This window comes from Fulmarus glacialis, unplaced genomic scaffold (assembly GCF_000690835.1).
Source record: "Fulmarus glacialis isolate BGI_N327 unplaced genomic scaffold, ASM69083v1 scaffold5257, whole genome shotgun sequence".
Classification (NCBI taxonomy): Eukaryota; Metazoa; Chordata; class Aves; order Procellariiformes; family Procellariidae; genus Fulmarus; species Fulmarus glacialis.
Window position 1 is genome coordinate 1 of NW_009222451.1, and position 15,618 is coordinate 15,618.

The 15,618-nt window shown below is 38.1% G+C and overlaps 1 protein-coding gene across 1 annotated transcript; it reads left to right on the forward strand.

Annotated features, from left to right (window-relative positions):
• Positions 1–59: 59 nt before the first annotated feature.
• SMC2 (structural maintenance of chromosomes 2) lies at positions 60–14,321 on the forward strand (the record flags this gene model as incomplete). The annotated part of the gene is made up of 16 exons (XM_009581439.1): positions 60–337; positions 1,221–1,380; positions 3,281–3,398; positions 4,200–4,338; positions 4,580–4,699; positions 5,020–5,224; positions 5,800–5,935; positions 6,959–7,083; positions 7,917–8,110; positions 8,392–8,535; positions 8,796–8,990; positions 9,563–9,763; positions 10,540–10,656; positions 12,047–12,207; positions 13,075–13,222; positions 14,115–14,321. Coding segments are annotated over 16 exons (2,648 nt in total), but the record flags the coding sequence as incomplete, so codon positions are not given.
• Between the last annotated feature and the right edge of the window lie 1,297 nt (positions 14,322–15,618).

Sequence of the window (15,618 nt, forward strand, 5' to 3'; positions counted from 1 at the left end):
TTAATGATTCTATGATTCTATGATCTAAACGACATGAATTTAAAGTTAATGGGACTCAGGTTCTCTCTTTCTATTTTTGTTTTTGTTCTTTGTTTTGCTGAAGGATTCTAAAGCATTAGTGTCAAAGGAGAAAGAAGTAAAGAAGGTAGAGAAAGAACTAAGTGCTTTGCAGGAAGCAAGTCAAAAAGATGCAGGTGCTTTAGCTGCAGCACAACAGCATTTTAATGCTGTGTCTGCTGGTTTGTCCAGCAATGATGATGGGGAAGAAGCTACTCTTGCTGGGCAGATGATGACCTGCAAAAATGAAATCAGCAAAGCAGTAACAGAGGCTAAACAGGTAAGAATAAAAGCTTTACTTGTATCAGACCAGCCTTCCTACTTCTTTTGAAAATTGTCTGAAAAACAAGTGACACTCTTGAAAGGTCAGTGAAAAGATTTGCAGAGTATCTATGCAAGATATTTTACGAGTTGGCATATGCATTAAGGTGACTTTTTGATAAAACAGGTAATTATAAAAAAAAAATTCCTTGCATAAATACAGACAAATAGGGAAAAGCTATAACATTGTTGTGAGGAAGTATAGAAACTAGCATTTGAGCCATAAAGTAGGACTCACAGTACTCAAATGACTGACGGTCTTGAACAGGAAGAGATTAAGACTGCTGTCCATGTTACGCATTGATACTATAGAGATTTCTACAGTAAAACTTAATGGAATCAAAACAAAGATGCCTTAGACTGAGAATGGAGAGTTCAGAAGAAACTGTTTTCTCCTCAGTTAAATTGTGTGCTAGTCACACAACTGAAACAGACGCCACTTCTTTTGTCTTAAGGTAGGAAACCTCTGCTGGGGTAATTCTCATGGTGGAATTTAAATTTTCAAAGTTGAAAGTGCACCTTGCTTGTCTCGCTTAAGGAAAACCTTTTTTGGGGAAAATAACAAGGACAGCTGAGTCCCACATTATTTTACCTTTGTTTCTTCTCGGACTCCATTCATGTACTAATATGAGTTACTGTATCCAAATACATGATTTATGTTTTTATTTCCAAATCGCCCGTGCCCTTATTTTCAAAAGACAAGGCTGCTTTTTAGCATTTCTGCAACCAGTGGAAACTTTTACAAATTGTGTGAGCACCTTGTTAGTGTAAGTGTTCTAAATCTGCACCTGCAAGATTTTCTTTGAAGATCTTCTGGTTCCATATTTTCTTACTCCTTACAGGCTCAAATGAAGTTGAATTACGCACAACAAGAATTAAAGACAAAACAAGCTGAAGTTAAAAAGATGGATGGAGGCTACAAGAAAGACCAAGAAGCACTTGAAGCTGTCAGAAAAACAAAAATAAAACTAGAGAACCAAATGAAGAAGCTGAACTATGAAGGTCTGTGCAGACTTCTGGTGCATAATTTTGGGCAATCTGAAAAGGAACATAGAAGTGTCGTGGGTTGACCATGGCTGGAGACCCCAGGTGTCCACCAAGCCGCTCCATCACTCCCCTCCTCAACTGGACAGAGGAGAGAAAATATGATGACAGGCTTGTGGGTCGAGATAAGGACAGGGGGATCACTCAGCAGGTACTGTTCCAGGCAAACCAGCCTCAACTTGGGAAAATTAATTTAATTTATTACCAATCAAATCAGAGTAGGATAACGAGAAATAGCAACAAACCTTAAAAGCCTTCCCCCCACCCCTCCCTTCTTCCCGGGCTCAACTTCATTCCTGATTTTCTCTACCTCCTCCCCAGCAGCAGCGCAGGGGGACGGGGAATAGGGGTTGCGGTCAGTTCATTATGCATTGCCTCTGCCACTCCCTTCTCACACTCTTCCCCTGCTCCAGCGTGGGGTCCCACCCACAGGAGACAGTTCTTCACGAACTGCTCCAGCGTGGGTCCCTTCCACAGGGTGCAGTCCTTCAGGAACAGACTGCTCCAGCGTGGGTCCCCCACGGGGTCACAAGTCCTGCCAAGAGCCTGCTCCAGTGCGGGCTCTCCATGGAGTCACAGCCTCCTTCAGGCACATCCACCTGCTCTGGTGTGGGGTCCTCCATGGGCTGCAGGTGGATACTGCTCCACCACAGACCTCCTTAGGCTGCAGCGGCACAGCCTGCCTCACCATGGTCTTCACCATGGGCTGCAGGGGAATCTCTGCTCTGGCGCCTGCAGCACCTCCTCCCGCTCCTTCTTCATTGACCTTGGTGTCTGCAGAGTTGTCTCTCACACATATTCTCACTCCTCTCCCAGCTGCTGTTGTGCAGCATTTTTTACCCCTCCTATAAGTTATCATAGAGGCACTACCAACATCACTGATGGGCTTGGTCTTGGCCAGCAGCAGGTCCGTCTTGGAGCCAGTTGGAACTGGGTCTGTTGGACACAGAAGCAAAGAGAAACAAAAAGATTTACTCTCTGCTTCCCATCAGCCACTTCCTGGGAAGTAGGGCCTCAGTACGTGTAGTGTCCCCTCCCCTCCTCCTTTCTCTTAGCTTTTATTGCTGAGCACGACTTCATGTGGTATGGAATATGGCTTAGGTCAGCTGTCCTGGCTATGTCCCCTCCCAACTTCTTGCCCACACCCAGCCTACCGGCCTTTGCAGGACAGGTTGGAGAGACAGCCTTGATGCTGTGCCAGCACTGCTCAGCAGTAGCCAGAACACCGGTGTGTTATCAACACCGTTCTACTAGAAATACAAAGCACAGCACCATGAAGGCTGCTATGGGGAAAGTTAGCTCCATCCCAGCCAGACCCAATACAAGAAGGAACTGAAAAATCCAGTATGCTTGGTTTGTGCTTTTGTGCACAAAGAAATTTCTCTGGTCAAAGCTCTGCAAGCTCTTCTCTTTCACAGAAAATAGTTTAAAATAATTTGATTTTATAAACCTTAGGCCAAATCTTTTAAAGTTTGATGGAAAATTTAATTTCCATCTAAAATTTAGATGGAAAAAGTGACCAACCTCCCTATTCCTTTCTGGTTTTCCCTACCTAAAACACTTCTTAAAGTTTGTTTCATTCCAGGTAACATTTGTTGCAGAAGCTACTCAAAACTGTAAATTGATATTCCAGAATGACATTCAGAGAAGCACATTAGACTTTAAATTCTTTCTTTGCGTGTTTGGTATTGTGATGGTGTTAATTTGTATAAACTGGAAATTTACAAAGAATTTTAGAAAGTCTTTCAGTTAAGTATTCTCTACATATATGTAGATAAATAGCGTAGCATACCAATTTTTAAGCTAATAGATTTCTATGCTCTGGGTGTTTGTCTACTGCTTGTGTTCAACTCCTAAGAAGAGAAAGAAGAAGCCCTTTTAGCGAAAAAGAAGGCATTGACTCGTGACATCAGCCGACTGAGAGAATTGTTTGAAGGCTTAATGGCAAAGTTTCCCCATCTACAGTTTGAATACAAGTAAGACCTGTGTGATCCTAAAAGACATTTGAAAGTGCTTTTTGGGGCATTTTATCCCATGGCTTATGGCTTATGGAACTTAGGGGAGTTGTGAGAGTATGATCTCATCAATTGCTTAGCTGTTGCTTTCTTTTTAGTGCCAGCAAACAATGACTATCTTACCTGCCATGCAAGTGAAGGGGGGAACGGGGGGGAAGTCAAGAAATGTTAACTGAATTAATGGGCAGCAGGGAAAGTGGTACAGTCATTATTAAATGACAGCCTTATCAAAATCACGGGAATTTTAAAGTTTTGTATGATGGTGTTTGCAAGCCATAACTCAACTTCAGTAGCTAAAACCATAGAATCCAAAGGTCTAAACTGCAAAAATATGTAATCATTACTTTTCAGAGTCCTGCCTGAGGACTATGAATAGACTTGCTCTGTGGAGGTCAACATTTTATCTGTCTCCACCAATCAAACACATGTATCCCCAGATTCATTGGCTTGTGTAATAATCGGTCTGAACATATTCCTATAGCTGTGCTAATAACAGGACCCATAGTAAAAATCAACTGAAAATTGCATGAACAAATTATACCAAAATCAGGAAGAACATTCTTCTAATGACTTTGTAACTGACTATTGGGAAGTCTCTTGCCCTGAAGTATTTAATTTAACCATTTTCTGTGGTTTTTTTCCTGATAGAATTTAGTACTACTTATACCAATGTAATAAGCAGTGTGAGTTTTTAAATATAAATTTTTTAAGATGTGTGGGAGAGAAACAAACATGATTATTATAATTTAAATTTATTTTAAGACATCCAGAAAAAAATTGGAATCCAAACCATGTGAAAGGCCCTGTTGTGTCTCTCATCACTGTGAAAGATCTGTCCAAAGCAAAAGCCCTAGAAGCGGTGGCTGGAGGGAAACTCTATAACATTATTGTGGACACGGAGGTATGTTTATTATTTTAATACAGAACTCTGAATGTTGAGATGAGGTCATGTGATTCAGGGTGCATGTGTATTGTTACTGAATGCTTAAGAGGTGGTTTGGACCCATATACAATTTTAAATTAGGTCAAGAGAGTCATGCATAGTTACTGGCAAAAATATATTCCACTTGCAATGTGCTATTGTCTTACTTTACAAAATCAGTTATGTATTCAGGTATGCTTTGTAACTCTTCTCATTTGAGGTTACTGGCAAAAAGCTTTTGGAAAAGGGTGAACTAAAGCGTCGATACACCATCATTCCACTAAACAAAATTTCAGCCAGGTGTGTTGGACAAGACACGATCAAGTTGGCCCAAACCTTGGTATGTAAATAAATACACCATTTACACTATTTTGCTTGTGTACCGTTTTCATTTTGTTTCTTTGCTAAAAACATGGGCTTCTTAATGGCTATACTAGTAAGAATTTCTATAGGGTTTGAGGGTATCTTGGTTTTATTTTTTTCCTTTATATCCTTTCAGCTATGCAATGATTAAATTGATATTAATTATTCCACTTTTAACTGAAATTGTTTTAAAACGTGATGATGTTTTTAGAAAATGTTTTTCTCAAGAGAAAACAAATTAGATTTGAAAATTCTTATAACTTAAGGCATACTAATTGCATTTCATTTGATTTCTAGGCTGGTCGTGATAACTTGCATTTAGCCCTTTTTCTAGTTGGATATGAATCTGAACTGCAGAAAGCAATGGAATATGTCTTTGGAACGACACTGGTCTGTAATAATATGGATAATGCTAAGAAAGTGACCTTTGACAAAAGGATAATGACGAGAAGTGTTACACTTGATGGAGATATGTTTGACCCTCAGGGCACTCTGCATGGAGGCAATTGCTGGTTTTATTCATAATAATACTGTGTGTCTGTTGATTTGTTTACTGCTCTGCATGTTTTTTATAAAAAATGAACAGTAACCTTTTTGTTTAGACCCGTACTGGGGATAATATGATCTGTTTGCGCAAAGATTTGTCACTCTTGAGCTGAAAGAAGATTGATTAGACTAAGAAAAAACTATTTGCATAAAGTGGTTTAGATTTTAAATACTTAAATCTTATTTGGCTATATAGTCCTCTTGGAGGGAGAAATGCTTTGAATTCAAACACTTTTTGAAGTAATTAATGATTAATTTGAGGTAATTTCATAAATAATGAAAAGTTAGTTGATTTCATAAGAAATGCATGTGTAGTATTCAAGGTCTGTAGAACTAAATTCTGTAACAGAGGAGGTAGTCTTTTTCCACTGAGAACTACTGCAACTTTAGCCTAGCTACCTTTCTGTTTTGTAACTAAACCAAATCATCATCCTGCATCATGATTAACATTTAGAATTTGCTGTTTGCCAGTGGTGAATCCACTAGTCTAATTCCAATTAGCTTGACTTTGCTTTTTTTTTCACTGAACAGGTGCGTGCTCACAGGCTGCACCAATATTGTCTAAACTTCAAGAAATGAAAAACGTTGAAGTAGAACTCAAGACAAAGGAGTCTGAACTTGAGACTGTAGAGAATGAGCTGGCAAGCTTGAAGATTGTTGCTGAAAAGTAAGGTTTGCCCTATAAAATGTCTATCGTTTCTCTTATGTGACTGAGTAAATGTAATATAAAGAAGTATTTTTGGAGGGCATAGGGCCAGTTGGTAATGTAATATGCAGACGATTATTCCCTTCCTCCCTCCTCCTTCTCCCCCCCAATTTAATTTGTAAGTACAGCAATCAGCAAGCAGATTTAATTTTTAGATAACACATGCAAGAAAACTTCATTTTGGGTAATACAGGAAAAAAAAAGGCATACAATGATGTATACTTGAAATCACTTGAAGTTTTCCAAAGTTTCATGAAGTCCACTGAAGAATGGATCTGTTCCAGTGATATTTTGTAACACCCATACAGAATTTCAGTTTGTGATAGCTCTTATTTTTCTCCCAAGAAAATATGAAGGTACTAAAGGGGAATATCTGAGTGATACTGCTGTAAGGATTTAAATTTAAATAATTTTAAGTATATTTGATTTTCAGCTACTCAATTACTGAAGATCTTTTTAAAAGATGGAATATAAAAACATGTTTAGTCAGTTCTGTAAAAATCCCATAAGGGGGTAGTGTTGTGTAATATGCTATATACCAGCTGGATTTATTTTTCAAATTATTTTGAGTTTTAATAGATTTCCAGAAATATGACCAAGAGGAAGAAATGAGTTTTTCTTTTAGATATTTTTTTCTTTAATGCTTCAGCGTAGCATCTGTCATGCTGCTGTTTGGAAAAACATGAGCTCTGAATTGTAGCCAGATTCCATGTGTTGCATTTGTTTGTTTTTAACATACCTTGTCGGGGATACATAACCAGGAGTTACATATATAATAAATTACATATCTACAAACTTCACAATTGCTATTAAAGAAATTATATCAGACTTTCATGCATTTAAGTTTATTTGTCCTATAGTCATCATTGTATCTCACATTAGAATAGGAATGTAAGTATTCCTTTATCTACTTATTTCTACTTTGAAACTGAAGTGCCGGGTACCCCTCATTATAGCAGTGTTATATCATTACTGTCTTCAAAGGTACCGGCAACTGAAGCAGCAGTGGGAGATGAAGTCTGAGGAAGCAGAGCTGTTGCAAACAAAGCTACAACAAAGTGCTTATCACAAACAAGAGGAAGAGCTGCTTGCCCTGAAGAAAACCATTGGTGACAAATCTGTTCTTAATCTTTTAGATGAAAACTATTTGCTGAGAATGAGATGGATATTTGGCTGTTTGAGTAGCAGAATCTTTGCTTAAGAAAAAAATGTTTTTCGCTTTGAAAATACTCGCTTTATATTTTGGTATATGTAACAAACACAGAATCACAACAGACTTGCATAGAGGTGATTCACATAAGGTTGGTCATTCTCTTGAAGTAAAGGTTATACTATTATTAAGTGTTTTATATACTTTATAATAAAAGGAAAAATGGCTTTGCAGGGAATTTTTAAAATTGATTTAATCCCATATTTGAGTAATCTTTGTTTTTTCCAAGCCATCTGTTTCTGTAGATATTTAAGGTTAGCAATAAAATATTTTGCATAACAAGAAAACATTGGAAAGAAGTACTGTTTGTATAGCTAAGGAAAAATGTAAAAGGAAGCAAATGCAGCAATAAGTAAAACATAAAGAAAAAAGATGGACAGAAGTGATACATACATAGACATAGTATTCTAGGGATGAGGTGATATCTTATTAGGAAGCCATTTGATTAATTGCTTCTTGATCATGTGATTTGGCATATACTGTCAAAAAAAGAAAAAAGGATTATTTTCATTAATTTTAATGACTGGTTTTCTCTTTGGTGCCCTACCAATAACTGGTAACAACAGCACACTGTCTTAGGTAATCATTGATATAGCTGCCTTCAGTAAGTAGCAAACGTACAACCACTTTGTTCTGTTAGAGGCAAAGACAGATTTATTTCAGTTGGCGTTCAGGATGTAAATTTAAAGATAAGAACAATGCCCAATCTCAGTACTGTACTTCTTGATTCAGCGGACTGTGAAGAGACGTTAAAGAAAACTGAAGAGAGCCAAAAGAAAGCAGAAGATAAATACAAGGTGTTAGAGAATAAAATGAAAAATGCAGAAGCAGAATGTGAAAAAGAACTAAAAAATGCCCAGGAGAAACTAGATAGTGCCAAGAAAAAGTCAGACGCTTCAAGCAAGAAAATGAAAGAAAAACAGCAGGTAAAACTTAACCTTTGTTGGCAATTTTCTCAATGTCAAAAGTGGTTGCAGTCATCAGAAAGTTTGATTCTCCTGAAGCTTCAATACTGTCAGTTTTGGAACTTAATATATTACTCTGTAGTCACTGATGTAGAAATTGCTGATGCTTTTTTTTTTTTTTTTTTTGTGGGATTGCCCCCTTACTGAAGAATGGGTACTGTTAGTCTTCTACAGCATTTACTATGTCAAACTGAATCTTAATTCTTTCCATTTAAGTAATAAATTTGAAAACATTTCTCTAGGAAGTTGAAGCTTTAGTTCTGGAACATGAAGAGCTAAAACGAGAACAGGTCTCCTATAAACAACAGCTAGCGGCTGCAGATAAAGCAATCAAATTCTACCAGGAGCAAGTTAATGCTATGGCAGCTGAGGTGTCTAAGACAAAGGTAAAAGTGAATACTGTGTTTCATTATCAGTGTTGACATTACTGAAGATACGATCCCCTAAAGCACAAATTATACTGTGTATTTTGTTGTTCGGATTTTCTTGCCAGCACTCAATTATGTTTAGTCTAGGTAGTTATTTTCTGGCTTCGTTACCACATGTGAATTTTTTCTCCTTCTTTGCTGTGTCCTTCTCTTCTAACAACTGTCTAACATGAGCCTTTAAAAGAAGCTAATAAATGGCTGTTTGATTTGCTTTTCAGGAATCTGTAGAGAAATCACAGAAGGAGCTGGCCAAGCAAAAGGAAGTAATTGTATTACAGGATAAAGCAATTAAAGCCAAATCTGCAGAGATAGTAAAATACAGAGAACAAAATAATGAATTACAGCTTAAGGTTAAAGCATTAGAACACAACATCAGCAAACATCAACAAGAGACTGCTGATGCTGCTGCCAAGGTATTTCAGAACTGTGCTTTTCCTTGCATCTTGTGACCAAGAGTTGTTATTTCCCTTGCCACATGCAAAGGAAATAGCCTTTTTTCTTAATAAGCACTGTCATATTTGCAGCTCTTGATGTGAAAAGTTTTATCCCAGAAGGAGGGGGTGGAAATTGTAAATTGTAACAGAGCTTATCAGTATGGACTAATAGAGAGTAGATCACAGTGAGAAGGTGATCAATGAGAAGAACATTCTTGTTGCGTGGACAGATTGGGTAACTAATTAAAGAAGCTCATCCAGAGATTTAGTGACAATGGGTTAGTCCAGATGTAGAAAAACCTGATCCAAGTAAACGTGATGGGTATATGTGAAAGCTCCCTTAAAATCTTGGTTAATCTACAGTCTTGGAAATCACATGCAGCATTGTAAAGGTATGCACCTGTGCTGCGCTGGGATAGAAAAATTAATGTTGTAGACTAACTTCAGGATGCTGGAGGGTTTTGTTTTTTGTTTTTTTTTTTTTAGATTAATTTTCATTCACATTTGAGAAGGGGAAAAAAAAAAGCCTCAACATATCTTCTTGTATACAGGTGAACAAAATGCTGAAAGAGTATGGGTGGATAGCTTCAGAGAAACCACTTTTTGGTCAGCCAAACACAGCCTATGACTTCAAAACTAACAATCCTAAAGAAGCAGGTCAGAAGCTGCAGAAATTGCAGGAGAAAAAAGAGAAGTTGGGGAGGAACGTGAACATGAGAGCTATGAATATGCTTTCTGAGACAGAGGAGAGGGTAAACATTCTGTGCTTTAACTTTTAAAGATTGGGCAGGTGGGGTATATGGTATTATGTATAATGTAGCTTTGTATTTTCGTATGCTCTACCTCTGAATACACCAAAAATAAAACTAAATCTTCATGAGATAGCTGGAAACCTTTTGCTAGATCTTTTATACTAATCTTGCATTTTTTAACTGTTCACTTTTGCACTAGTTTTCTAGGTTATGCATAATCTTGACTTTGGATGGTAAAAAGAATAATTTCATTCCTCCCTACCTCAGTCCATCCTAAGTTGGCAGCAGCAGCATTAGGCAAGCTTTTGTATCCTTTACAGTATCTGAGAATACGTACTTTATCAAAGGTTGCAGATCAAAAAACTGTTCATCTTCAAGCATGATAGCGTGTCTGGAATTCATCTCTATCTTGAGGCTATTCCAGGATTGTCTCAAAACTGTCCACTGACTGACACTTCAACCTTTCTAGTACTGTTTCATTATTAGAATTGGCCTGTTCTTCATATCAGCCTCCAGAAACATCCTTTCTCCTATGGAAAGGCAAATGAAACATGATTAACTCGAAAATTGTTGAAAATTCTACTGCTTTAATTTGCAAATAATGTCCTAATACTTAAATCCTGCATACAGCTAAATGAATGCTTTGGATTTCAATCTTGTGGTTAATGGCTATTTCATAGTTACAAAAACGATAAACAGTGAAACTGTAAGATTAGCACAAGATGTATTTGAGCACAAAATTCATTGAAATCAATCTTTTCTTCTCATTGCACCAGTACAATGACTTAATGAAGAAAAAAAGAATTGTAGAGAATGACAAGTCAAAAATTCTTGCAACTATTGAAGAGCTTGACCAGAAGAAAACTGAAGCTTTAAATATTGCTTGGAAAAAGGTATGACACTTGAAATCTAATCTTCACTTTTTAGCAGAGGATCATATTTGTCTTAGATTACTGTTTTGCATATTTCCATGGAAAAAAAAATGATGTCTCTTTCCAGAACAAATCTCCCTTGCCTAGTGTTTAAATTGCAAAACAACCACTTCATTTCCCCTGTTTCATCTCACTTTTGAGAATAAGATAGGAATTCTTTGAGAATTACAAAGATTCAGTTAAACCTGCAAAACTGCTTTACCATTCCCTTTTAGTGCCCACAAAAATTTAAGGAAGGTTAAGCTACTGGCATGCTGAAACCATTCTCTCTCACATGGAAGTTGGACAAAACAGTGATACAGTTTATTTTTCTTTTTGTTTGCTTAAACCTGTATTTGACCAGAGTTAAAATCTTCTGGTTCTGTGTAGCTCCATACAATATGGAGCTGTGGACCTGGGCTACTGTTGCTGTCACTGACAGGATACGTAATACTGGAATAGAGAAACAGCTGATTTATGTTTCTGTTATCTGAGCACTCTGCCTTCTTACTAGTTCTCTCATATCATGAACTATAACAAAAATATAAAATTTTCCCTTCTCCTTTCAACATGGAAAGCTCTCGACACATTCTTTTCTGCTGTACCAGGAGAGCTTGTACTTTTTGGCCTTTGAGAAGATTGGTTATATCTAAGATGAAATTGCTCACAAATGAAGTATCGGTTTTAGTTATTACTGCCCGTACTCAAGACATCACTGACAAAATGGGACCTTTTTATTGTAAAATCTTGTTTGGCAAAAATTAGTGAATTGTATTTAAAAGCATCATGGGTGGTGGAATACATTCCTTGACCTAGGAAATTTTAATCTACATTTACAAAGTTGCATCCCATCCAACACCTGGACATTGCTTAAGTAATCCTGGGAAGAAAAGGAGCGGGGAGGATGCCAGTGTGTGCCTCTTACAAGGTGCTTATACTTTTAATAGTCCTTCAATTGGGAGAAATCACAATTTACCAGCTAATAAATCTGAAGTAGGGTATAACCATTTCCCTGGCTGATAGCGTAAAGAAGCCTTCCAATATTTCTTTCATTTGCTCCTTCTGAAATGCTTAGTATAAGGTGTTCTATATATATCTACATGTATCTATATGTATCTATCTATCTTTCTCTCTCTCTCTCTCTCTCTCTATCCCTGAGTGTTGCTTCTCTTTTCAGTACAGAGAAAATAAAAGATTCCATATGCTAATCTTTTCTCACTATCCTTTATGTGCTGATCTTCAGGATAGAAGAAGTCATTGGGTTAAATTGGGCAAGACATCTAAAGCATAGTGCAGCTTACCACTAAGTTTTTAGCTGTTTGTGTTCTTGATTCAGAGCATGTACATACACCGTTTGTGTTCTGACTTCTAGGTGAATGAAGACTTTGGTTCAATTTTCTCAACGCTTCTACCAGGAGCCAAAGCTATGCTAGCAGCCTGTAAAACCCAGAATGTCTTGGATGGTCTGGAGTTCAGAGTCGCCTTGGGAAACACCTGGAAGGAAAACTTAACAGAACTTAGTGGAGGACAAAGGTTGGTGAACTTTGTGGGTTTTTTGTTCGTTTTCCATTGCAGTTGTGTATATAATTGATATGTCTAGCTAATTATAGTTCAGAAAAGCAAAAAATGAATCTTTTCCCTAGGCAAGTCAGGGACCCTGTCTCCTTCCAATCTGACTTAATAATGAAAGCATTATTAATTCAGTTCAGCTCAAAGAGGAATCCAACTTAGAACAGTGCATTCATCACTTGGCATATGATAACAAACAAGGTTTTACTCCATGGAGAAGTGACAAAAAAATGAATTGAGTGGTGAGAAAACTGCAGTTAACTCTAGGTAGTACTGAGATACAGCTGAATTAAATGCTCCAGCCTTTGAGTTGCATTCTCAAAAATCTATATAGACAAGTTCTGCCCCAGTGTCAAAGTAGTGTCATGGTGACAGTTTTCTTGTCCAGTGACTACAGCTCCTGTGTAGGGTGTGTGCTTCTTTGCAACTTCTAAGGAAAAATCTAACAAATTGAAAAGTAGAAACAGAATTTAGGAAGAGATGAGACAGAGATATACAACCTTCTGAAGGATAGAATGCTTCAAGAACTGTACGTTGAAAAACAGCACTGCAAAACTCTGAATTGAAAATAGGTAAAGCAACAGCATGGTTTTAAACATCATCACCCAACTAACCTGATCTTCTGATAAAAGAGTAAGTAACATTTGCCATTTCTGGCAGAAGGCTTCACATTTTGAAATCAGAAGTTGCGGCAGAAGCTGTCATTCTGTCTCTTCAGAACTCATAGCATGAATCTGCTGTTGAGAGAGCGTTTTGTTACTACCAAACAATTGTTTCCATAAGCCAAAGCCTCTCAAACAAGAGGGTAAAACATAACTTTGTTTTCTATAGATCATTGGTGGCCTTGTCCTTGATCTTAGCCATGCTTCTCTTCAAACCTGCCCCAATTTACATCTTGGATGAAGTGGATGCAGCCCTTGATCTCTCTCATACCCAGAATATTGGGCAGATGCTTCATACTCATTTCAGACGCTCCCAGGTACGATCTTGAAACTATTGGGATCATCTATTTACGCACTTCACTGTTTTCAGAGGCAGTCTGCCACTGAGGAGTTTCAGCTGTTCAAGTATTTTATTCCAGAGATGTGTGTTATATTTCTAAGTTGTTTCAACTGGAAGTTACACTGATGATATGGCAACTGTGAAACTTCCAAGCATTATGTTTTAATGTAAGCCGTTGCTGCAATGGCTAAAAACCAGGTAGTAATAGGGAAGCATATCTGTGATATGATCAATTTCAGGCATGACCCACATCCTGAAGGTTTTTTGGGGTTTTTTTTATTTGTGTTTTTTTCTGGAGTTCTTTAACCTGAGCTTTAAAAATATTTTATTTTTGACCCTGTTGAGCTAGTGGAAAGAATCTCTGTATCATGTATGAAAAAAATCTGCAGAACTGAAGAAACTTACTACTCCAAGTGAAAGGCAGTACCTCTCTCTATTAGGTGGTAGGACATCACCTTTCCAAATTATGAGAGAGAGGAGGGAAACATTTGTTACCAGTGTTGTAAAATAATTTGAGCAATATCTTCAGACTGTGAAAGATCCTGCATTCTTACAAATTCGTGGCAACATGTTTTCCAGAGGCACCATGAATGGGTGTTCTGTGTTGTGGCCTGTATCCCAGGCCAAGCTCTGGAGTATGGACAGAGCTGTACATCGTTAGCTGCAGAAAGCGCCTGGCCTGTGGGTGTACATTAACCTGCTTAGCACAGTCTGTTGGGCTTCAGTTATGTTTAGAGTATTTTTTGAAGAATTACTGCCAAGGTATTAGCCAAATAAAGTAAAAGGAACTCTCTTTTTAGAAGCCTTTTTCAACGTTGTTTAAAGTCTTTATTTGGATGGCGGCATTTACTTTTTCTGGTTTGTTTCAGTTTATTGTGGTGTCCTTGAAGGATGGGATGTTTAACAACGCAAATGTCCTCTACAAGACCAAGTTTGTGGATGGTGTATCCACTATTGCAAGATACGATCAGTTTCAAAGCAGAAAGAATCCACCTGCCCCAGAGAAAGGCGACAAAGTACATAAGAGTGACAAAAGAGGACCTGCAGAACCAGGAAACTTCTTCACTGGCCCTTGACGTGCTGGCCCTTAAGCGTGCTCTGTCCCAGTCTGTAGCTAGGCCAGGAAGAAACTCTCTAATTTTAACTTTTTTTTAAAAGAAGTATTTTTGATCTTGAAATATTCCTTTAGGTCTTAGCTTTTAGTTCACATCTGCACCTTCTTAAGAATTGAAGTTCACAGGAGACTGTTGCCTGTACTATTAGCTAAACTGGCCGCATTTATTCCTCTTGGTATCCCATAAGTAATTCCCATCGTCCCTGTGTAAGCATTTACACATAAACCTACATAAAGAGTAGCTCTGCAAGCTCAGGAGGAGGAGCTGAAGCCTTTGAATGAGGAAAATCTGATGTCACTTGCAGCATTTACGGCATTCAGAAAACCTGTTGCAAAGTGTAAATGCTGTCTCCTGTTGTCAGATGGCAGAGAAAAGTGGCATACCAATTTCTAAGCTATTTTAGTTGCTTTTTAAGGAGCAAGGCAATCACCAACAATTTTAACTCCCAAGTTATTCTTACAATTTTTGCAATTTGCTGTGCTGATTTTTACCAATAAATACTTAAACTACACAACCTGATTGTGTATGTGCTTTCCTTCCTTGCTGTTTTTCATTGACAGTACCTACTCAGCATTAAATGCTTTCTCAAATTTGAACTTCCTGCTGTATTTCTCAAAGTTTGATTATTTAATTCTGTACTCTTGTCCTGGTTCCGGCTGGGACAGAGTTAACTTTCTCCCCAGTAGCTTGGGGGGTGTGCTGTGTTTTGGATTTGGTAGGAGAGGAGCGTTGATGGCCCATTGATGCTTTGGCTGTTGCTGGGTGGTGCTTGCACCGGTGGGGAGCACAGCCGGGGTGGTGGACCCAGCTGGCCAGTGGGGTATTCTATGCCATGTGACATCATGCTCAGTATAAAAACCAGGTGGGGGGGGTAGCTCGCCCCCCCGTTCGTGACACACGGTCGGTGGTCGGTGAGCAGTTGCATTGTGCATCGCCTGCTTTGTATATTCTGTTATTGTTGTTGTTCTCACTGTTACTATTGCTGTTCTATTTTGTTTTATTTCAATTATTAAACTGTTTTTATCTCAACCCGGGAGTTTTCCTACTTGTGCCCTCCCAATTCTCTCCCCCATCCCACCGGAAGGGGGGTGAGTGAGCGGCTGCGTGGGGTTAAACCACGACAGTCCTTTTTGGCACCCAACGTGGGGCAGCGAAAGGTTGAGATAACAGATTAATTAGAGCGTATTAAGGAATTTGTATCTGTTAACACATTAATTTGTTCTGCACTGTACTCTTGTTTTTACTGTACCTGTTAAAG